Genomic DNA, 24,313 nt, shown 5'->3' on the forward strand with positions numbered 1-24,313 from the left:
TTTAAGTCCTTATTAAGTATATATTCTTCTCCCTGCCCAATAGGTGGCGTAATGCACAACGCATGTGAATCGCCAAAAAGAAGAATGTGAATGTGAAAGTGGATATTGGCTGTGAAAAAGGACTTAACTGAGATCTGTTTCTCAAACACACTTATCATATCTCTTCTGAAGATATTGATTCAACCAATGGAGAATGATGGATTACTTTTATGCTAATTTTATGTGCTTGTGGAGCTTAACATTTTTGGATTGCTTTTTAGGAACTACAGAGCTTAAATATACTTCTGAAAATCTTTGTTTATGTTCAGCAGAAGAAAGAAAGTCATACACATCTGCGATTGTATGAGGGTGAGTAAATGATGTGAGAATTTTCATTTTTGGGTGAATTATTCCTTTAAATCTACTTTAAAACGAATTTGAAAAAATTGTAAATGATATTGGCTCTGTGTAAAATTATAGACATTTCAGTGAGCTTTCAAAGCTTTTACATTATAAGAAATCTGGAATAAAAATGTTCCACCAATGTTTCTGTATTGTAGTCCAGTAAAAATAACTAAACATCCTTAAAACTAAAGAAATTTACTTAAGACGTATTAAGATTTATTTTCAGGGAATATATCTTGAATTAAGCTTTTAGTTTTTTAACCCCATTGGCAAATGTTTTTTTGTTGTTGGTGGTGTTCTTTGCATATATATCAGCCACAACATTAAAACCACCTGCCTAATATTGTGTAGGTCCCCCTTGGGGACAGCACAAACCCGCATCTCAGAATAGCATTCTTCTCACCACAATTGTACAGAGCGGTTATCTGAGTTACCGTAGGTCAACAGAGAATGGCCAGGCTGGTTCAAATTGACAAAGTCTACGGTAACTCAGTGAACCATTCTGTACAATTGTAGTGAGAAGAATAGCAGTTTGGTGCAGTTTTGGTGGCACGAGGGGGACCTACATAATATTAGGCATTAGGTGTATCTTTAAGTCATTTAGCCATTAGGTCATATCGTTGAAAAAATAAAAAAGTTTATGCATAAAGTTTATGCTTAAATCAAGAAAGAATTACTTGCCAGTGGGTTAAGAAACTGAATAATAAACTCAAAAGTAAAGGTATTTTGTTTTAAGGATGTTTGGATATTTAAACTGTAAGACAAGATAAAAATACTTATTAAGAAAATTATTTTTTACAGTGCAGTTGATTAGGCCTACAGTTTGCATGAACACTCCCTTCTCCAATACTCCACTGGTTTGGGAGGAAAAAAGTAATCGGCATACTCATCAAGGAGGTCCCCGTTAGAGCATGATGGCTGCGCCCCATCGTGCTGGCTGGAACAGCAAAGCTATCCATCTAATTACCAAATCTTCAAGGTCTGCAGGCTTCAATAAGCAACCAAAGGTACCACCCTGTTTCGTCCTTTAGTGCTCTATTCAAGCGGCCCCATCCCCATTTGTGTTGATGATGATGTGACATGACTGTCAATACCTCTGGCTCATTGTCCAAATACACTGAATCTTGCACAAGAGGGCGCAGATACATCTTTGAGCATCTCCACCTACGCCTAAAGCACACACATTTTCCCTGGATCCAGCACAACTGTATATCTCTCACAAATGTTATTATTGTAAAACTAAAAAGAAAACTCAATGAAAACACTTTTACAAAACAAACATAATTGTAAATACTGAAAATAAACTGAAACTAAGTTTTCATCAATCCAAAATAAAATGTTTTTTTTTTTACACAGTATATTACATAATTTGAACACTTTACAAATTATGAACTCCGTTAACAAATACAACTAGTTAGCGATAACACAAGATCACCTTGAGTAATTTAACATGGTTAAACATGTACAAAGGTTTTCAGTTAACAAATACATTTTGGCAGCGATATACTAATCAATATATAGAAAAACTAAAATAAGACCAGAAAACAGATTCCACTTGTTAAAATTAGTTAATGCAAAAGTCATAATTTAACAATGAACAATGATTTTTATTGAAATTATTTATGGTGCTTATTAATCTTTGTTAATATAATTATCCATTCCAATGATTGTCACTTATCAAAGTACTTTTTTACATCGTTTTTTCATGTTAGGTCATAGAAAATTAACTTATGTTAATGTATACACATTTTTATAAAAAATATATTATTATGCACTAGTGTTGTACAAGCTTAATAAATGATGTAAAAGTCTAATTCATTGTTAGTTCACATTAACTGTTGCGTTCAGTAATGTTAACAAATAACTTATTGTCAAGTTACCAAAATTCTTCACTAAAATGTAGTTACAGAGTAAAAAATTACGAAAACAAAACTGAACTGAAAGGAAACAATTTAATTAAAACAGATATAAAGACTAAAATGAATATTAAAAACTATAATAACACTGTCAAATTCCAGAACACCCACTTCTCCCAGCACCAAATACACCAGTTGATTAGAAAAACAGAGGCAGTGGGCATGGGGGTGTACACCCATCTCTGCAGGCCTGAATGAGTGCACTGCATGGTTTTGTCTAGAGACGTGTGTGCCCAGCCAAAGAGGGGACATGCAAATAAGGTGTCCTTTGAAGGTTCACAGCTGTGCCGTCTGAACACATTTACTTGAGGTTAGAAAAACATGGAAAGAGAGAGAGAACTGGATGAGAAATGAAGCAACAAGTCAGCCCTTATTACACTGCTCTAGCACAGTGTTGGCACTACTGTACTTGGTGAAAAGTATTGCAAGCACCGTATTGCCTGTGGATGTGTGGATGTAAGTGATTACTTTAATTTTAGAAGAGCCCTTAATGTGAACCAAAGTGCCTCAATGAGCTACAAAACTCCCAAGTAGAGAGCAATGACCGACTGAGGCGCCACGCCAGTGTTCGGGAGTAAATAACTACAAACTAGGGTTGCCAACTTTCTACCAGCCAAATACGAGGACATTTCATCTCCAAATACAGTTTCTAGTCCCATGGAAACCAGGAAGTAATCGCATTCACATAATCAATGATGACCGCAATAGGAGATTGCATAACATTTTTACTTCACTGACGGTTAGGTTTAGGGCTTATTGTTAATTAAATATGCATTCCTATTGACTGTTTAACATAATATAAAACAAAAAACAACCGGCTTTATATCTCTCATTTGGCACAACTATTTGGACATTTCACATAGAAACTGCTGCTCAAAAGTGCCCAAACATTTAACAACATTTCCATATGTGGCCACTGGGGGCAGTGGTTCCAGTCTGGTATTTTTCCGATCAAGGTAAAAAGCTTAAGAATGGCATTTCTACGCCACTAGTGCCACTAAACGGAATTGCAAAAATGTACTTTGCTTTCCGTACAGCTTTCTGAATACCAGTACAGAAGCTGCAGTCTCTATGATTCCAGTGTCTATATGTCACAAATTAGCCAACCAGTTACAAAGACCACATCAATAATTAAATCAGGGCAAATTGCAGAGGGACATTTATCATGAGTAGGCTTAGGGAAATCAGCTGAGATTCATCAAACTCTCAGGTCAGGGAGCTGAAATTCGCACCTTAGGCGACCACTTAAGGCTAATGTCAAACAGGAGACGCTTAATGTGGCTTTTCTTCAATTTGATCTACTCTACTCTAGAGGATCCTCTTCCTGAGCCCCAGTTTTCCCACGAGAGCTGAAATATGAATAATTGAGTATGATGTATAGCTGTTGCCACGATCCTACGAGCCTCTGTCAGATCATTAGAATAAATTCGAGCAGCCGCCGCTATTGCGCCCATGCATTCCCATCTGTTGAGCCGGATGCTGTTTCATAATCACCACAGAGTATTTGTGAACACTGAACATATTTCAAAGCAAAACAAAACCAGAGCAGAATCTAAACAGCTCTAATTCCCTGCTGTTATTTGTTCATGTCTTGTACTTCCTGTTTTATTGGTTACAGCTGAGGAGGGCAGTCACCTCTCGACCACAGGAGTCTCGGCCCAAAGCAGCTGTAACAATGTCCATTGAATGCATCCAGCACAGAGCTGTCTCACGCCATTTTCTGATGACTGAGGGCAGAGACCTCTTTCTTGTCTGTGCTAACAGTTACATCTCAGATGTTTACATTTGGGATATAGACTGGCTAGGACTTTAAAATGTACTTTTCAGTGCAAAATGATGTACATCCTCTTTATACAAGGTATATATATATATATATATATATATATATATATATATATATATATATATATATATATAGTGAAGCAGGGATGGACTATTGTTAAAAAACAGCCCATGATCCATGCCATCCTATAACAACCAATAGCACTATTCTGTACCTACATACTATTATCTTTTGACATATACTTGATTTTTACTGTTCACTTTCTTGTGTCTTACACTGTTTTACATTGAAAGGCAGCACAATTATATTACACAGTAAATTCAAAAGTCAAAATGTAAGGATCTCTTACAGGAAATGACAGAGAACTGGGTTTTAATCCTGGATGACCACACTGAATAAAAATGTTTTTTGTCCCTTTAATTTTTTTTTGTAGATTTACACACAGTTAAACTTTATTAGAAACACAATGGTCCTACTAAAGTGCCTCACATGGTCTTCTGCAGTTGTAGCTCATCCGCCTCAAGGTTTGACGTGTTGTGCATTCTGAGATGCTATTCTGCTCACTACAATTTATAGAGTGATTATCTAAGTTACTGTAACCTTTCTGGCAGTTCGAACCAGTCTAGCCATTCTCCATTGACCTCTCTCATTAACAAGGTGTTTCGTCTGCAGAACTACTGCTCATTGGATTTTTTTTTTTTTTGGCACTATCCTGAGTAAACTCTAGAGACTGTTGTGCGTGAAAATCCCAGGAGATCAGCAGTTACAGAAATAGTAAAACCAGCAAGTGAGCAGTTGTGCCTTTATGTTACAAGACGTTATAGAGTATATGTAATGAAACTTTACAATGTGATTTTCAGAATATGTCAATTGACCTTTTCTTTGAGAGAAAAGTGTCTGAATAATAGTTTCAGATGGTACTTCTTCCTTCGAAATGGTTCAGAACCGTCAAAAGACATCAGAACGTTCCCCATTCTTTTCTTACCCTCTCATAAACACAAGAAAACATTGTGTGTAATGTCACATGAAATGGTGGTAGAATAGAAAATCTCTATAAGGCATGACCCTATTTCGAGAAAATTCTCAAAGTGGTACATTGTGAAGCTGCACAAAGAAAGGTTGATCTTGAATGCTCTTATCCTGGTATCCTGGTATTGCTGTTCATTTAAATTACCTTCATACATTAAATACATCTGTGGAGCGGAGGGGGGAGGGGCCGGGTCGGAATATCGCGCGCGCGGTCCCCAATCGGCCTGATGAGGCGCGCAAGGGATAAAGGCAAAACTCATCGTCACAATGCTAGATGGTTGTCAGGACATTGCTATATGATTTCTAAGGCGTTCTTGCATTGCTATGTGGTAGCTGTGATGTTTTGCATTGGGCATTGTAAGGTGGTTTATAGGCTGTTCTGGATGTTGTGGTTACTTACTGGTCCAAGTCAAAACTGCTAACCTCAAAGTCCCTTTAATATTATGATCTCTATTTGGCTTAGGTCCCTATTTCATTTTATTATCCAGCAAGTGAACTTGTAAGTCTGATTGTATAGAAAAGTAACAGCACACCTCTCCTCAACAATACACATGAATGAAGGTATCAATCACGTCTGTGAAACAGGGAAAATGCACGCACATCCAACACTTCTTCAACAGGTGCAGGGTCAAGGAAAAAAGCATAAAAAAAATAACTGAAGAAGTAGATCTTCACACTGTTATACTTCGTCAGGCTCTGACGAAGATCAGTTTGATCAGAATGTTGCTGTTGTTTTTAATAAAAAAAGGGAATAGTATAACAGTGTGTATCTACTTCTTCAGTTATACCAATCACACCTGTTTATGAAGATAAATCAGTAGCAAAACAGGAAAGCTTGCATATTTGGAGAACTTGTACAATAAATATGTGTACTCATAAGTTGAAATTTACACTTACAGCTGAATGTTGCAGTCTGTACTCACAGACAATAATTCAAAGCTTGTGTTCTGAATTCACAATTGCAGACAAGTAGTCACAAATGTGTAAAATTACATTCACATGAATACAACTACAGACACAAACTTGTATTACACATTAACTTTTGTACTTGAATTCGTTTTCGCAAAACTGGCACTGCAACTTTAAATCTTCACGTGAATGAAGTGAGGGAAAATCCACGCACATCCAACACTTCTTCAACAGGTGCAGGGTCAAGAAAGCATAAAAAATAACTGAAGAAGTAGATCTTCACACTGTTATACTTCGTCAGACTTTTGCAACTAATTTTGCGAAAATCCTGTAGCAAAACTCCTGATGCGAGAGAGCAAGACCAGTGCTTGGCAGGGAGGGGGATGGGGCAATAAAGTTGTTTTATTGGTTGATGCCTAGCCAATGAATGCCACTGGTGTGAATCGTGTTAACTGGGGATGTATGCGTGCATGTGAATAATTTCACTTGCCTTTTCAGCAGATTCGTTCAATGTGAATTGCCAAGGAGCAAAGAAAAGACGTTTTGCACATTATACAAATGTTGGTAACATTATTAACCCACTCTGTTTCATTGATGTCTGTTATAATGCATTTGACACAGTTTAAGAGTGATTTTAATTTCTTCCCAGGGTAACTTTACCCCCCTCCCGGCTGATTAGCGTGATTCAGGTCTGGCCGTGTTTCCTTGTCACACAGATGTTTTTTAAAACTTCAAGCTCAGTCTTGAGGGTCTAAAGGTGTATGCTCTGTTTTATGGTATACAAAATGACTACCATGTTGGTTTCACCCAATTACTTTGATTTGGTGGACAAAAGAGTTTTTTAAGTATGAATGATATTTTACAGCACAATTGTTTCAATGTTTTTTTTTTTTTTTTTAAATAACAATAAAAATGATTCAAACAATAAAGATGATGACTTTAAAACCAGAAATTGAAAATAAGCTCATCATAGAAGAGTGTATTAAAGGAAATGGTTTGCGTGAATTGCTTTTTTTTTATTTATTTATTTTTTTTTTTAAGTATTTTTAATTTAATTGATCTGGACAAACATTAGCATCACTTCATTTTACCCTTAGGAGACATGGCCATAATATGCACACTACCCTCTGTTATTGTATTTTATGATGAGTTTTTTTTTCCCTAGATCACTTGCCCACTGTCACATACACGCATTTTTTTCTACTCCAAAATCTGAACTAGTAATGGAAGTTTGGGCTGTTTCTATGAAGGATGCTTAAACAGTGGTGTAAGAAAGTTGCTCTTCACACTTTTATGGGAGAAACCCTGTAAATAGTTTGAATTAAAAACATGTACATGTTGTAACTGTACATTTGTCATAGCAATATCTTACCTATTGTTCTCTTCTTTTTAAAGAAAGATAAAATATTTTCTTGAACTGTTCTCTTGGCCTTTTTTGAAAGTGTGCGAAACTTTTGAAATCTTGCATTACTTTATTGGTTTAAGTTTAATGTGAACACTTAGAAGGACAAGTCAATCCATCGCTATACTCAGACATACCTGTTTGCCAGTTGTTTTGTTTTTAAACTGCGTGTTTTCGCAGTGGAAAGAGAAAACTTGCACGCTCAATGTTGCAAGTGTCACCCTGGCAGTATATTTCCAAACTGTACAAGTGTCAAGATTGATCTAAAGGGGAATGGAACGGGGGATGATGGTTTTACAAGGTAGATGCTTTTTGGTATTTCTTGGGATGGCATCCCCTCGCATCACCCCTCAAGTTGAGCCCTGCGTATTACATACAGTAAGTCAGGCATATGAGGTATCATTTGAAAGCTTAGAATCTGAACTTTCAGAGATATCAATCACATCTGTATTTATGTTAGTTAAAATAACAAAATAAGGCCTCAAAACATTTGTGCTGAAAATTAGCGCCCCCAGAGGTAATGGGTGGAAATATTTTTATAAAAGTCTTTTCACATATCACCAAAATGGACAAGTAATATATCAAACGAAAGCTTTCATTGTCAGGTGAATGGGCAACCCAAATAAACATTTTAGTTTAAGCGGTTAAAAACAAAAAAAGACAATACATCAAGAACTCTCTCACAGTCCAGTTTGGGCCATGCATTGACATTCAGACTGAACAGCGGCTGTTCTTTTCTGTGGAATTCTAAATGATACGTACTCACATAAAAAACGAACAACAACAAAGACAGAACAGGGTGTTGTGACACTTAGGAATCCATTGAGAGATGAAGAGTGACTGGTGTTATGAGTGTGTGGTTGTACACAAGGGAGTGCAATGGATGAAGGGGAGGAATGATGGAGACCTGTGGTAGACAGAAGTTGATTCCTCAAACAAACCCACTCCTACATGCCTATGCTGTTTACATTACAGGCTTGTCGAATCAGGGTCTTTTATCTTATTTGTAAAGCATATAACTACTCTCCCATAGCTCTTCATCCTGATGCATAACATCATACCACTCCTAAAAGACCTCAGGGTCAAGCTTCTGGTCTGGTTCAATCTTCAGAAGGTTCTTAAGTCAATCCTGCCCCATTGATGTGTCAGACTGAATCTTGGCTATGAGACCTTGACCTTCTGTACATCACGACCTGGGGAATATCTTCCTTATACATCATGTCTGTTCAAATGGAGGAATTATTCCAATTGATTTCACAAGCACATTTAGATTAGATTGATTTTATAGGTTTTTGGAGGGTATGGTGCATGAACATCTAGTTTCACATCAGATACAGCCATAATGTAAATTAATACCCATGAGCACTGAAATAGAATACTGCAGCCTTTGAGAATAGACTGTCATTAAACTAATTATTCTGAGCAATACATTAGTCAGACATGACAGATAGCCCCTCTTATGTTCATATGCTGGTTATCAGCATATGTTATGTTTTGGAAGCTGGTCCTCAATATAGGAAGAAAGACCAAACTGGTTGAAAGTTTTATTGGTACCCCTGCTACAGCAGCCCCAAAACAACACCAACTAGCATAATCCAGCAATTCAGGGACAACAATATCACAAGTCCAACACCAAGGCTTTTCAAAAAGGTAGCAACCTAAGGTATGCTGCCTCCTAAAATACTCCAAAAAATATTTGGCCAAATTCTAAGGCAGCACTGATTGTAGCTTTTCAGAGACAGAAATATCAGAATCCATTGAGATGAGCTCAGTGAAAATATAAATCCAAGATGGCGTACGAGGTGAGAGAAATTATATATTATTCAGTGCTCAATGTACATTATCAATAAAAATAATTCAGTGCAGTTAAAAAATTTACTATTTGTACCTTTATGCTTATTTGAATTTAATTGTGGTGTTAGCTTAGCAATGTGCTAACATCAAACTCAACTTGAAATCAAATAATTTCAAAAATCTATTGCGAGCCGAGTGTCTTGTGCAGAATGTTACACGTGTGGTGTGAAAAGTTGACTATGTAAAGTTCTCCCAATCAGTCACTACTGAGGTTCCATGATAATAAGGATGTTGCCTTAAAAGGCAGCTGTCTATGTGGGTAATAAACAGTGAGGCAGTTCAGTAGGTTTTTGAAACAGAGCTAATGCCAAGAGAGGAGATTCTTCCCACCTTGTAAACTGATAAAGGCTGAGGCGAATCAGTGGAAATCTGGTCCATTCGCGCAAACGCACCAAAGAGACAGGATCAACAGACGAGTAGAAATAAGAAGTTGACAGAAACTGTGTTCTGAGATTCTGTTCCATTGCTCATGTAATTGGACCTACTTATAATGTGTAGGAGTCCCAACAAGGCACAAAAGGAGCTCAGTATGTGGGTGGAACTCAATCACAGTGTCTTGAGCACCCCCATTGTGCCCCCATAGAGACACACCAACATCAGACAAGCCTGATCTCATGAAACAGCTGCCTCCCCATGAGGCAGAAGCATTGAAATCCTGCTGCCTCATGCATCAGTTCTCAGGTGCTCTTGGGACATTCAGCTACACAGGGTGCATGGGCACCATGGATTGATCTCATCCAGAATTTGTTCTCGGGATCCACAAATAACCCTCTTAGTACTTTGATGATGGTGGAAGTGATGAAAACACAGTAATGATAAATGTAAATAGCTTTAGGGCTCATAAAGTACTTGTTGAAAAAAACAAAAACAGATTTTTAAATTTTCAGAAGAAAATGTGAGGGATGCTTGCCTGTGTAAAACTCACTGACATGATGCTAAGGCATTGCTATGCAGTTAATAGGGTGTTCGGAATGATTGCTAAATGGCCCAAGTCAAAAGGGCATACCCCCAAGTCTCTAGCAAAGAATAAGAGTTAGTTTAAGCCCTGTCCTACAGATCATCATCAGGAATCTCGCGCAAACCATCAAAACCTGCCAGAAGGCAATGCCCATGGAATGGGTGGCATTGCTTTGTGACATATCCATGAAACAGACTGTCCATGAAATGGGTGGCATTGCTTGTGATGTGTCTGTAAACAGACTGCCCATGAAATGACTGCCATTGCTTGTGATGTGTTTGTGAAACAGACTGCCCATGAACTGGGCACAATGCTTGCGATGTGTCTGTGAAACAGACTGCCCATGAAATGGGTGGCATTGCCTTGTGATGCGTTTCTGAAATGCAATATGTCTGTAAAACAGACTGCCCTTGAAATGGTAGCAATGCTTGCAATGCGTTTATACGAACTACTGCCTGTGGAATGGTTGGCAGTGCTTTCAATTTGTCTCAGCAAACAGTGTACCCATGTGAAGTTCTGGCAAGCTGTAATATGTAGAATAAATAAATGTAGATTGATAAAGACGATCACATAATTAAGACATTATTAGGGCAGTGTAACCAACAATGCAAATACCTACATTGCTACATTGAAATGACCTCTTATTAAAAGGAAAACATTGGATAACTGCAATAAATGGTTGGTACATCCCATTTGATTTAAAATGTTCTGATTAGCAATAATTATGCATGCTTTGCTAAGATTCCTGATTCAGTTATGTTGATGTGCAGTTGCCTACTGGTAGACGTCAGTACCAAGCAGCAACATCCTTCTGTTTAAGAGAGAACATGATAGTAAACGTTCTTACAAATCATGCAAGTTTGAGTAAGAAGGGCAACTACTGTACAATAAAAGCATCAGTAATAAATACTATAAATCTGACAAACAGCAGTGACAATCCTGCAATAGGAAAATAGCAATTGAACTATTATACAAAAAAAAATACTCAAACATATACAGGTATAACCATACCTGAACTGAAGATTATTATCAGACCACATGCACTCAAGTAATATTCCATATTTCGAAGAGCATGAATAATCAATCCTGATTGCCCAGTGAAGTAATATAGCAGGCAATGCAAAAAAAAAACACAGATAATGTATGCAACATGAACCTGATTTAGCATATCTGAGAAACAACATGAAGATCTGTGAGCATCGACTACTCTTGTAAAAGTTAATATTGGCATTGCTGCTTGAAAAGCGATTACCGGATACAGTATGAACAATATAATGGATGGAAAATAGTGAAACATTAATAACAGAAAAGCCTGAAACCCTAACGCCAACTATAGGTAAGAACATTATTCCCCCAAAAGAAAATAAATACAAATTGTGTATGTTGCTGATGGAGACCAGATGCATAACCTTCAAGGAGAGTACCAAATGAGGGACAACAAAGTGCTGTTTGCTTGGAAAGCAAAGGCATAGCATTGCGTTTCTTTTTCACATGTATGTGAGTGAAAACGGAATACGATCTGACCAGAGAAAACAAAAGAATAAGAAAACACGAATCACTGCAAGTACATAAAACTATATGACAATGTCCAAGCGTACTATGCTATTAATTACATTTCAGTAATGTTTGAACACTATAGCCTACCACTAGGTGTCAGAAGATACACAGCAACAATGATACTGCCCCTTTAAAGGAGATTTAATTGTAGGCATATGTAGAAAATCAAAGCAAGATTTTGTGATTTAATGTGCAATAGGAATGACTAGCAGAAAACGAGAAGCATCAGCTGAACTTAATGGAGATAATCAACCACACACTGAAAGTAGTCAACATTCATGCTGATTCCCCATTACTGAGATATACGTGGGCATTCAACACTGATGTAACCAGATGTAAACAGCATGATGCTGCCGATATCTAAGGGATAATCCATAGCTAGGTGTGCATTAAACGATTTTAAATGCCTGATGTGGAGGCCAAGAATCACCCGACGCGAAGTGGAGGCGTAGGCCTTTGCAAAGATCCTGCTTGTATCATGGTCACTTGTCAGAATTGATTAGTTACATCTGTAAAAAATATATATATATATATATATATATATATATATATATATATATATATATATTTAATTTTTTTGCAGTGCAAATTTTGACTAAAAGAGTCCCACCTTGAACATAATGGTTCATTCTATCAAAAGTCCGTTAGATCTGCAGCTCTGCCTGTTCTAAATCAGACAGAGAAAAAGTAGTACGACCACACACTTGGTCAAAACTGTGAATTTAAATGCACAATCCAGAAATAATAATATCCACAAAAAGCAGAGGGGATGTCTAATGGCTATAGGTGGCACTGAAGCACAGTAACATAATATACACAACACATTACAGTTTAAATCTTCCTGCATCGCTTTGCTGGACTTCTAAAGACGCATTTAATAGGTCCTGATTTCAATCTCTCACCCTCCGAGCAAAACAAGGTGAATTCCATTATATGGAGTTAATTAACAGAAGTTCGGGAGGAGCATGTTCATTTTAATCTGACAAACCACAAGCAGGAGTATATATGCCGCTGCTTGCCTGCTTCCTGTGACAGCTCTCCTGACATCCCACCTCCACCCCATATCCACCTATTCTCTATCTAAATAAGTAAAGTCTGCGGGAGTAATCAGGACTCGAGTCAAGTCTCGAGCTCAGAGCCCTCTTATACAGGTGAAACTCGAAAAATTAGAATATCGTGCAAAAGTTCATTCATTTCAGTAATTCAACTTAAAAGGTGAAACTAATACATTATATAGACTCATTACAAGCAAAGTAAGATATTTCAAGCCTTTATTTGATATAATTTTTATGATTATGGCTTACAGCTTATGAAAACCCCAAATTCAGAATCTCAGAAAATTTAGAATATTACATGAAATCAATAAAAAAAAAAGGATTTTAAATACAGAAATGTCGGCCCTCTGAAAAGGTTTGGGCCCCTTTTGCATTAATTACTGCCTCAATGCGGCGTGGCATGGATGCTATCAGCCTGTGGCACTGCTGAGGTGTTATGGAAGACCAAGATGCTTCAATAGCCATGAGACCAAACAATGCTCTTCTGCATTGTTTGGTCTCATGTCTCATCTTTCTCTTGGCAATGCCCCATAGATTCTCTATGGGGTTCAGGTCAGGCGAGTTTGCTGGCCAATCAAGCCCAGTAATACCATGGTCATTGAACCAGGTTTTGGTACTTTTGGCAGTGTGGGCAGGTGCCAAGTCCTGCTGGATAATGAAGTCAGCATCTCCATAAAGCTTGTCTGCTGAAGGAAGCATGAAGTGCTCTAAAATGTCGAGACGGCTGCGTTGACTCTGGACTTAATAAAGCACAGTGGACCAACACCAGCGATGACATGGCTCCCCAAACCAACACAGACTGTGGAAACTCACTGGACTTCAAGCATCTGGATTGTGTGCCTCTCATTCTTCCTCAGACTCTGGGACCTTGGTTTCAAATGAGATGCAAATTTGCTCTCATCAGAAAGAGACTTTGGACCACTGAGCAACAGACCAGTTCTTTTTCTTTAGCCCAGGTAAGAGCTTCTGACGTTGTTTGTTGTTCAGGGCTGACAAGAATATGACATTTGAAGCCCATGTCAGGACCGTCTGTGTGGTGGCTCTTGATGCAGTAACTCAGCCTCAGTCCACTCCTTGTGAAGCTCCCCACATTTGAATGGCCTTTCCTGACAATCCTCTCAGGCTACGGTCATCCCTGCTGCTTGTGCAACTTTTTCTTCCACACTTTTCCCTTCCACTTAACTTTCTATTAATGTGCTTTGATACAGCACTTTGAGAACATCCAACTTCTTTTGCAATTACCTTTTGAGGCTTTCCCTCCTTGTGGAGGGTGTCAATGATGGTTTTCTGCACAACTGTCAGGTCAGCAGTCTTCCCCATGATTGTGAATTCAACTGAACCAGACTAAGAGACAATTTAAAGGCTCAGGAACCCTTTGCAGGTGTTTAGCTGATTAGAGTGTGACACTTTGAGCCTACAATCCTGAACCTTTTCACAATATTCTAATTTTCTGAGATTCTGAATTTGGGGTTTTCATAAGCTGTAAGTCATAATCATCAAAATTATATCAAATAAAGGCTTGAAATATCTTACTTTGCTTGTAATGAGTCTATATAATATATTAGTTTCACCTTTTAAGTTGAATTACTGAAATGAATGAACTTTTGCACGATATTCAAATTTTTCGAGTTTCACCTGTATACGGACAGCAAGCCAAATATGTTTACTGCTTCAACACAAGATTACATTAACATACAAAATACTGAAATTAGCTATGCTGATGAAGTGGCTAGGAAATGTTTTCATCTGCTATAGTTCACTCTCCTTGCTCTGTAATGTTATGTTTCTATGGTTACAAACAGCACATTATATTGAACGGTGATTAAAACTGATTGGAACTACCTGTGCATTCAGAGGTTTGAACTGCATGCATTCCAGCCAATCAGAATAGAGTATTAGAACAGACCATTGTATAAGGCTGCAGAACACACAATCATTCTCAAACCTAACGTGAAGATTGGTGTACAATGTGCATTGAATACTCTTGTTATGTGAAACATTGCTGCAAAATGAACATTGCCGCTTGAAAAGTTGAATGTTGATGCAGATAATGAATATGATGAACAGTGAATAGATGAACATTGAAGGCAGAATGCCTACACGACAAATGGCACCAGCTATAGCATAACCAGCTATAGCAAGAGCATCATGGTGAGTAGCCAAATGATGAGCCAAATGTTGAGCGACTGCTGCTTGAAAGTGAATAGATAGTATGTGCTATGCGTTTGTGTTTTGCTCATATGTGAGCAAAAGCGACATGTCATACAAGCAATGAGACAGCTGTGGGACCTAGATAATATTGGATGAGATGCCAGAATTGAATGAATGAATGATGAAATGCTACTATGTGTCCTCTGTGAGAATTATCACTTTGGCTTCCATTTCCAGTCCATATGGTTTGGGCCACTCCTTCAACAAAATCTATTGGACTGTTTTGCTTGTTTTATTATCTGCCAATTGAAAATTATTTATAACTACAGTTCACACAGTTCACAGTTCACCCAAAAATGAAAATTCTGGCCTTATTTACTACTACCTCTTGTGTTGTTCCAAACCTCCTTGGAATTCAAAAGAAGACATTTTAAATAATGTAGTCGCTCTTTTCCATACATTTACTATGTATGGGGACTGGAGCTTTCAAGTTTTCAAAAAATAGCTAAAAGGATATTTTTTTAAGTGTGAAAACTTCAATTCACATTTATTGTATCTGCACCCGAAAAAAAGCGACCAGTGCTTTCTTCAGAATTTCTCCCCTTTTTGTTCCACAGAAGAAAGATAGTCATACAGCTTTTGAAAGACATGAAGGTGAGTACATTTGAACAATACTTTCAAGAGTTTAAGTATGAACAACATTAACAGTAATGCTTGCCAAGCACCACCAATAAGAACATCTATGTCACCAGAGAATTACTCAAATCAATTTGATGCTTTTCAAAGTGCTGAGTAGCTGGCCATGGCAACTTTCCCACATTCATACTTTAACGGAAATGAGGGCAGAAGGTGTGCACCCAAGGGTTAGCGCAGTGCATAACTCAGACAGGCACTCATAGGGCAGGAATCATAGGACAGCTCTTTTCACCCCATCCAGCTTAGGTGAAGCTGAAAAGGCTTGCCTGAGCTTTGCACTCCCCTGCCAATGTTTGGCACCAACACATACATTTCTGAGATGAGCTGGCTTTCTGTCAGCCCCATTACACTCCTGGCAGGAAGATGCAGGAGAGCTCTAATGGTGTGAGAAGGACAAAAGGAGACGGAGAGAGGTGGCACACAGGTGGAAGGGGAACAAAGTGTGAACAGAAGTACAGCGTGCAAGGTGAATATGAGAAAGAATGTATTAATATGATAGGAATGAATTCATGTGAAAGGATACTATACAGACATTAGTCTGCTCTATCACAATGGCTTTTGTCAAGGGAAAAAATTAAAGCATATAATGGAATCTCCAGCTTTAAGATATTATATATATATATATACAGTGCATCCGGAAAGTATTCACAGCGCTTCACTTTTTCCACATTTGTTATGTTACAGCCTTATTCCAAAATGGATTAAATTAATTATTTTCCTTAACATCCTACAAACAATACCCCAAAATGACAACATGAAAGAAGTTTGTTTGAAATCTTAGCAAATTTTATTTATCTTAAATCACATCTACATAAGTATTTACAGCCTTTGCCAAGACACTCAAAATTGAGCTCAGGTGCATCCTGTTTCCACTGATCATCCTTGAGATGTTTCTACAACTTGATTGGAGTCCACCTGTGGTAAATTCAGTTGATTGGACAGGATTTGGAAAGGCATACACCTGTCTATATAAGGTCCCACAGTTAACAGTGCATGTCAGAGCACAAACCAAGCCATGATGTCCAAGAATTGTCTCTAGACCTCCGAGACAGGATTGTATCGAGGTACAGATCTGGAGAAGGGTACAGAAAAATGTCTGCAGCATTGAAGGTCCCAATGAGCACAGTGGCCTCCAGCATCCGTAAATGGAAGAAGTTTGGAACCACCAGGACTCTTCCTGGTGGTTCGGGTGAAGGTGAAGGGGCGAAGGGCCTTAGTCAGGAAGGTGACAAAGAACCCGATGGCCACTCTGACAGAGCTCCAGTGTTTCTCTGTGGAGAGAGGAGAACCTTCCAGAAGAACATCCATCTCTGCAGCACTCCACCAATCAGGCCTGTATGGTAGAGTGGCCAGATGGAAGCCACTCCTCAGTAAAAGCCACATGACAGCGCATCTGGAGTTTGCCAAAAGGCACCTGAAGGACTCTCAAACCATGAGAAACAAAATTCTCTGGTCTGATGAAACAAAGATTGAACTCTTCGGCCTGAATGGCAAGTGTCATTGGCTCATCACATGGCCAATACCATCCCTACAGTGAAGCATGGAGGTGGCAGCATCATGCTGTGGGGATGTTTTTTAGCAGCAGGAACTGGGAGACCTTTGAGGGAAACTGAATGCAGTAACTTACAGAGACATCCTTGATGAAAACCTGCTCCAGAGTGCTCTGGACCTCAGACTAGGATGAAGGTTCATCTTCCAACAGGACAACGACCCTAAGCACACAGCCAATATAACAAAGGAGTGGCTACGGGACAACTCCGTGAGTGTCCTTGAATGGCTCAGCCAGAGCCCAGACTTGAACCCGATTGAACATCTCTGGAGAGATCTGAACATGTCTGTGCACCAACGCTGCCCATCCAACCTGATGGAGCTTGAGAGGTCCTGCATAGGAGAATGGGAGAAACTGCCCAAAAATAGGTGTGCCAAGCTTGTAGCATCATACACAAAAAGACTTGAGTAAAGGCTCAAATTACTTTCAAAATATACAGCTCTGAAAAATTAAGAGACCACTCCAAATGTTACGTTTCTCTGGATTTACTATTTATAGGTATGTGTTTGAACATTTTTATTTTATTCTATAAACTACTGATGACATTTCTCCCAAATTACAAATAAAAATATTGTAATTTAGAGCATTTATTTGCAGAAAATGACAACTGAACAAAATATCAAAAAATAATGCCAAGAAAACAAGTTCACATTCATTTATAAACAATCCAATACTAATGTTTTAACTTAGGAAAAGTTCAGAAATCAATATTTGGTGGAATAATCCTGATTGTCAATTAAAGCTATCATGCGTCTTTGCACACTTTCACCAGTCTTTCACATTGCTGTTGGGAGATTTTACACCACTCCTGGCTCAAAAATTCAAGCAGGAATTCAACAGACACTGGAATGGATCAGCTGCTGTAGATATGCTGATTTAAGAAACATTTGGAATGGTATCTTAATTTTTTTCCAGAGCTGTAAATCTGAAGGAGCTTCTTGAGATTCTTTATATATAGTAAGTGCCCATAAATAAGTTATCTTTAATATCTCAATTGCATCTCTTAGACAGCAATGAGATAAAAGAGAATGCAAATGTAAGATCAAATTTACTGCTTCATAATATTTCTCAAGAGATCTCTCCTTTCAGAAGAGATCTCATCTACCAAAAAACTGAGATTTCAAACATTTCTCATTCAATTCTACCAAAAAATTGAGATAACGTTGATACTTGAAACATAATTGAGAACTCAATTAAGTCTCCTGGGCTACGAAAGAGCAAAGTCTGAGCAATAACCATTTCTTCTCGGTAGTTTTTTGTTTGTTTGTTTTTTAACATCAGCAATGGGTTGCAATGCTGAGTTAGCCAGGCCAGTACAACTCAGTCAACACAATAAAAAAAGGATTTCAATTATATGAGCACTTGACCATACACTAAATAAAATTATATACAGTATATTATTTTTGTTGCACTCTAATCTCTGTCTTGGATAGTATTTTTCTGATGCAATTGAAACTTTGTAATGCAACATATTCCGTACTACTTCGTACTTAAGATGAATAGCTTATGTTGTATTCTTCCCTCTTTTGAAAGTAGCTCTGGATTAAAGCATCTGCCAAATGAATAAATGTAAATGTAATTCCATCAAACTAAAACGTAATCTTTAAAAAATCTATAGGGTATAGCAGAGCTAATGGGGTAAAGGCACATTTGATTTGATTTTCAAATTTTGCTCTATAACTACTGTCCCTATTTTGACACAATATCACCCTGGGGGCCTTTTCCCATCACAACCTATTTAAAAAAAAAAATAATCAAAACAAATTTCCATAATTTTTTTCATGTTCCACAAACGATTTTGCTCCATTAATATTCTATAATAATAATAATAATAAAAAATCGAATTAATCTTGATACATTTTGTGACCAGAAAAATAAGGTGAGCCTTTATTATTAGTTGTACCCTATTATCAACTAGGCATACGTGTGATTTAAGTTGAATTTAATACTTCACATTATGCTTAATTCATAATATGTATATATTGGTAAACATGACACAATTCAGTTTGATGGAAATTTAAAATGTGTAAATCCTTGCTGCTGATTTTGTCTACACAGATCCTCGACCTCTAACATGTCCTAATCCTTCTGTTCTCCCTCTGTTTGCTGTTTAGGTAAAGACACTCTCCTTCAAAGGCTGGCAAGGTGCTGCTCAACAATTTAAATCCAGCCTCCACTCGTGATGCTCCAGTTAATCCAAATGAAAAAAGATTGCTCTTGCTTATTCCCAGTTTGGGATCACTCAGGAGAGTAAGAGAGAGCTACTCAGGCGAAGGTGAGATGCAAAAAAATTTAATTGCACCTAATCTTCTCCACTAGGTTGACTAAGAAATCCTCAAACATCGCTGAAACAAAACAGCAACTGCAGACATGGGAATATGTAAATGGAGTTTAAGGAGTGACATATTAAGATTCTTTTTGTTGTGCAACCTGTGGTGCGTTGGCACTGACATTTTATTCAGCCTTCACCACAAGCTGTTTCATGCATGAAACATTATGAATGGTCTGCAAGAGCATTTAATTTAATGTTTGACATTTCTACCAAACATGGAAGAGAGATTGTTGAGAATCAACTTGATATATGCAACCACGGCAACAGGTGAGGAAGCCGCCACCATCTCGTTTCTTTATTATTTAGACCTTGAGAGCCCTGGCTGACCTTCTGAGAACTCAAAGTGGTTGCAGCGCCAAGCCAGAGTAAAAACACTGTACTTCACATCAGCTCTATCTGTGCTGGGTAATGAAGGCCTTTGAAGCCTGTCCAGATGGCTTTGGGAGCTGACCCACTCGTTTCAGTATAAATAGCCACAAGCCAGAGCTCCCCGACAGCCAAAGGCTGACAAAAGAGCCCTAGCCAAAGTTACAAAGAAAGGATCGGACAGAAATCATGATCTAGAGTGATCATACTTAAACACAGACTGCAGGTCTGCTTCTTACCTGAATTAGTGAAATGTTGCTTAAATTCAATCTGAAGAGGTAGTTTCTGTGGATAAATGGGAGAGATGCAAACGATTAGCTTTAGATCATCAAACCACTGAACATACAAAGACAATATAAATCATAATAATTAATAATCGCTGAAAAAAATAAGTGGGGTCCAAAAGTCCAAAAGATCCAAAAGAGACCACTAGCGAAAATACTTATGTTTTGCATTTTGAATTTTACTAATTTATGACCAAATTTTCGGTACAAATGATATTATCAGCATGATAATTTGAGTTAAACCTTTAAGCTCCGAGGGTGTTTTCAAAGATTTCCTGTTTGAGTGGTATAACCAAAATGAAAGGCCTATAACTTGAAAAAAAAAAAAAACAAGGAGGGTCAAGTGTTTGGTATCATTGTAAAGAAAACATAAAAAAAAAAAATATGATATAGATTTGAATAAATTCAGAGACTCTTGGCTGAAAAATCAAACAAAAAATGTTTTAGCCAAAAATGAACTTTTTTTCTTATTTTGCTGATATTCCATTATGTTCACAGTACCTCAGATTGTAAATAATGGTGGCTCCGAAAAACAAATAAAAAATGTCTCCAAACAAATAAAAAATAATTGTATATAACTAATTACATATGCAAACACATCAAAGGCTAAAGGTTTGCATAGCATGCAGACATGATTTTAGTAATGAGGTTTCATGGAATGAGTTTCATTCTGTGCCATTTGAGTCATCATTGAGTTGGTGTCTTGTACATGGCACCATCTCCTAGTGGCCATATGTAACAGTTACCAATCACAAGTCTCTCTGCCCAAATATGGATTACGTTTTGTAACCAATCTGAACCCAATCTGATTGATTAAGCGTTCCACGACGCTACATCATTTCCGATGAGGTCATCTAATCCAGAAAAGCTAATGTGTTTTCAGCCAGATGCCAGATAGCCAGATGCTGTGTGCACTACGCACATTGTGTTTTGTGTCAATTATCTAATGATCTATGCATCTAATTACCCATTGTGTGGGCTTGTTTGAAAGATAATCGCCACCTTTAAGTAATGGAAAACATGGCAAATGAGCAACACCTGTTCACATGAAACATAAATGTCAAAGACATATACTTCACTATTACTTTCTATATTTTTGTCTGTGAATACAACAAATAGACTGGTTGTATTCTTCTCTTTGAGAGCTTTCCAACAACATATGACACATGGCTATGTGATGAGATTGATGTTTTTACTGATTACAATTATATGTACAGTGCAAAACTATTAATACATTTTTAATACAGAACACTTCTATTTTGTCTGCCATTTTCAAACCACTTGTTCAGTTTTGGTTAAAATGCCTACATGCACTGTAAAGTAGAGCATCTAAGCTTTCAAACGAAATACATTTTGTGTTGGTCAACACTGTAGTTATTCATATTTTGATTAATATTTTTTCTGCACAGGCCCTTAAAGGGTTACATTTTTTACTATTTGGTATGTCCCCCTTTTGCTTTAATAACAGCAAGCACTCAAACTTGCATGGACTTTAAAAGTTTGTGCAAACCTGGTGATTCGTGTTATCCCAAATTGATTTGAGAAGGTTCCCAAGAGCATCTTGTGTGCTTCAATTGAAGTAAGCAAATCTGACCTTTTGTACAAAGGTGTTAACATGGTTAATATCCTAAATTGGCTTACATTTGATTAGTGACATGGAAATATTGCCAAATCTTAATTATTTCTTCAGTTGTAAATGTTTAAAGTCCTAAAACTTTGTTTATTTCCAGGTTTAAATTAAAATAATTCAAATTGTCAATTTGGTTTCAGACTTTTGGAACCCACTGTGAGTATAAACAAACTTGTGTTTATGTATTGATCAAGTTCATGCATTGATCATGGCTTTAGTCACATCATATGACATATTAATCTATAACGAGTATTGAGCTCACATGCTAAATGCATGGGTTTTTACCTCGCTCCCACTATAAGTTCATTCCGGGTGAGATCAAGGGTAAGCTGGGAGTAGTCTCTAACCCCAGGGTGGGAGAAAGTGGAGATCAATGGGCTTAGTGCTGAAAGAGAGAAGAAAATGTTAGTACATTAGTGATATAGTCAAATATTTGCCTCAAGTCTTTAATCAGACCACTGGGTTTGATAAATGTTCTGATACATGTACCGGTAAGTCTACAATATTAAAATCTATTACTCATGGTTTAGTCCAGTGGATCTCAACTGGTTTATTTCAGGACTCAGATTTTAAATTGGACATCAAGTAGATATCCTATATAATATAATGGTCATTTATTATTATTACCATTCACAACTTTTGAAAAACTCAAAATTTTCATATAGTTTGAGAGTTTGGTTTCTAAATGTCTCCTGAATTTCAATAGCTTCTTGCTGTCGGCAGCCAATAATTCACTGCACAATGCAATAACTGTGTTCATTCAAATTTTTGAACCCATATTTAATGTAGTCTGGGTCATATTTTCTTTAAATTAGTTTTTCATGGGTTTCAAGGATGAGAGCATATCATGTAGCCTGTTCATGTTGGCATCTACCTTATACGGCAAGATGGCACCAAGTGACATAATGTTTGCTGCCACAATAGCAACACACAGAGGTGGATTTTGCACACTGTCTTTGACATCATCAACAAAAGATATGGGCATTTCCTACTTCCTTTTAAAAGCTGATCCGCCTATTGTTTTGCTACTCTGATTATGCACAATTAGCTGGTTTGTTGCATTTTACTATATGCATTTAGCATTGCTCTTTCCCTGCTTTCCACAGCCCTATCAGAACAGACCTGCAACACAAATTTGGGATAATGACCCACCAGTTGAGAACCACTGGTTTAGTCTAACATACGGATTAAGCATTTAATGCAGAGTTCCACCATGGAGGTAACTAAGTATGGAAAATGAATGCACATATTTACCATGACTTCACAGGGACCATGTGAGGAGGACCAGGAAAACAGTTACGCACAAATCTAGCTAGGCCTCTTTAGAGGTGCTGATCCTAATTCAACATGACACTTAGTCAAAGCTCTGCTTACCAAGGAATCTCAGAACATAAAAACGCTGTTTGATACAACGGTTCGGAAATCACAACAATTTGCACTGGCAGATCCTTAAGGCACACACTGGGCCTATTGAATTGGGAATTAGAAAGGGCATTATGTAAAAATAAAACCACTTGATCTATTGCTGACCTAAATGTGGCTTAGTAAATGTGATTTCACTGTAAGAGGGAACCAATACAAAGATTTGTTATCTTCTATGATCAGAATAGGATCTCCCAGAAGTTTTCTGGAAATTACATGCCTAACTAAAATTAGAAAATTATTTTATAATATTACATAATTTTGTTTTCACACATTGATCATACTCAAAGGATTCATGAGTAATAGTAAGTTTTTAGAAGTCATGTTGAAATGGGTAGTCTTAGATTACTTTAAAAACTCAGCATGACCATACTGGCCAAATAGCTAACAACTCAGTTTTGCTGATGAACATCTTGGCTGTGCTGGTCCACTAGCTACAGTATACTAACACCAAACCAGCACTAACCAGCATCAGCCTGGAGAACCAATTAAAATGTACGCTGTTCTAAGCTGGTCTGAAAGCAGCAAGTTCAACCAGGTCAAGTTTTGCTGGTGAATATCTTGGCCATACTAGTCCACCAGCACCAAACCAGAACTAAAAGCAAAACCAAGTCTGGAACAGCATGGAAATTCATGCTAGTCTAAACTGTTTTTTCTACCTTTCTGCAAAGTCAACCAGCTTTATCAGAAAGACCATAATAGCCAAACATCTAACCAACTAAGATTTGTTGTTGAATATTTTGGCTATGCTGGTCCACCAGCTAGATAAAAAACAAACAGCCTGGACCACCATGGATATGCATGCTGGTCTAAGCTGGTCTTATTACAGCAAGGTTAAACAGCTTCATCAGTAAGTCCATGCAGGCCAAACAGCTTACCAGCTATGCAAGTGAGAATCTTGGCTATGCTGGTCCACCAGCTAAACCAGCATCTAACCAGCAAGAATCAGTCTGGAGCAGAATAGACATTCATGCTGGTATCCAGCAAGGCCAACCAGCTTCATCAGAAAGACAATGTTAGCCAAACAACTTAATTT

General features: G+C 37.6%; 1 protein-coding gene across 4 annotated transcripts in view; it reads right to left on the reverse strand.

Annotated features, from left to right (window-relative positions):
• LOC127655137 (semaphorin-5B-like) overlaps positions 1 to 24,313 on the reverse strand; it is a 231,780-nt gene that overhangs the window by 93,491 nt on the left and 113,976 nt on the right. For all 4 annotated transcript variants that reach the window (XM_052142777.1, XM_052142779.1, XM_052142776.1 and 1 more), the window contains 2 exons: positions 22,141 to 22,240; positions 20,181 to 20,226 (listed from right to left, as the gene is read on the reverse strand). In XM_052142777.1, coding sequence (XP_051998737.1) covers positions 20,181 to 20,226; positions 22,141 to 22,240 — 146 coding nt within the window. The remainder of the gene's footprint in view (positions 1 to 20,180; positions 20,227 to 22,140; positions 22,241 to 24,313) is intronic.

Source organism: Xyrauchen texanus, chromosome 14 (assembly GCF_025860055.1).
Source record: "Xyrauchen texanus isolate HMW12.3.18 chromosome 14, RBS_HiC_50CHRs, whole genome shotgun sequence".
NCBI classification, from domain to species: domain Eukaryota; kingdom Metazoa; phylum Chordata; class Actinopteri; order Cypriniformes; family Catostomidae; genus Xyrauchen; species Xyrauchen texanus.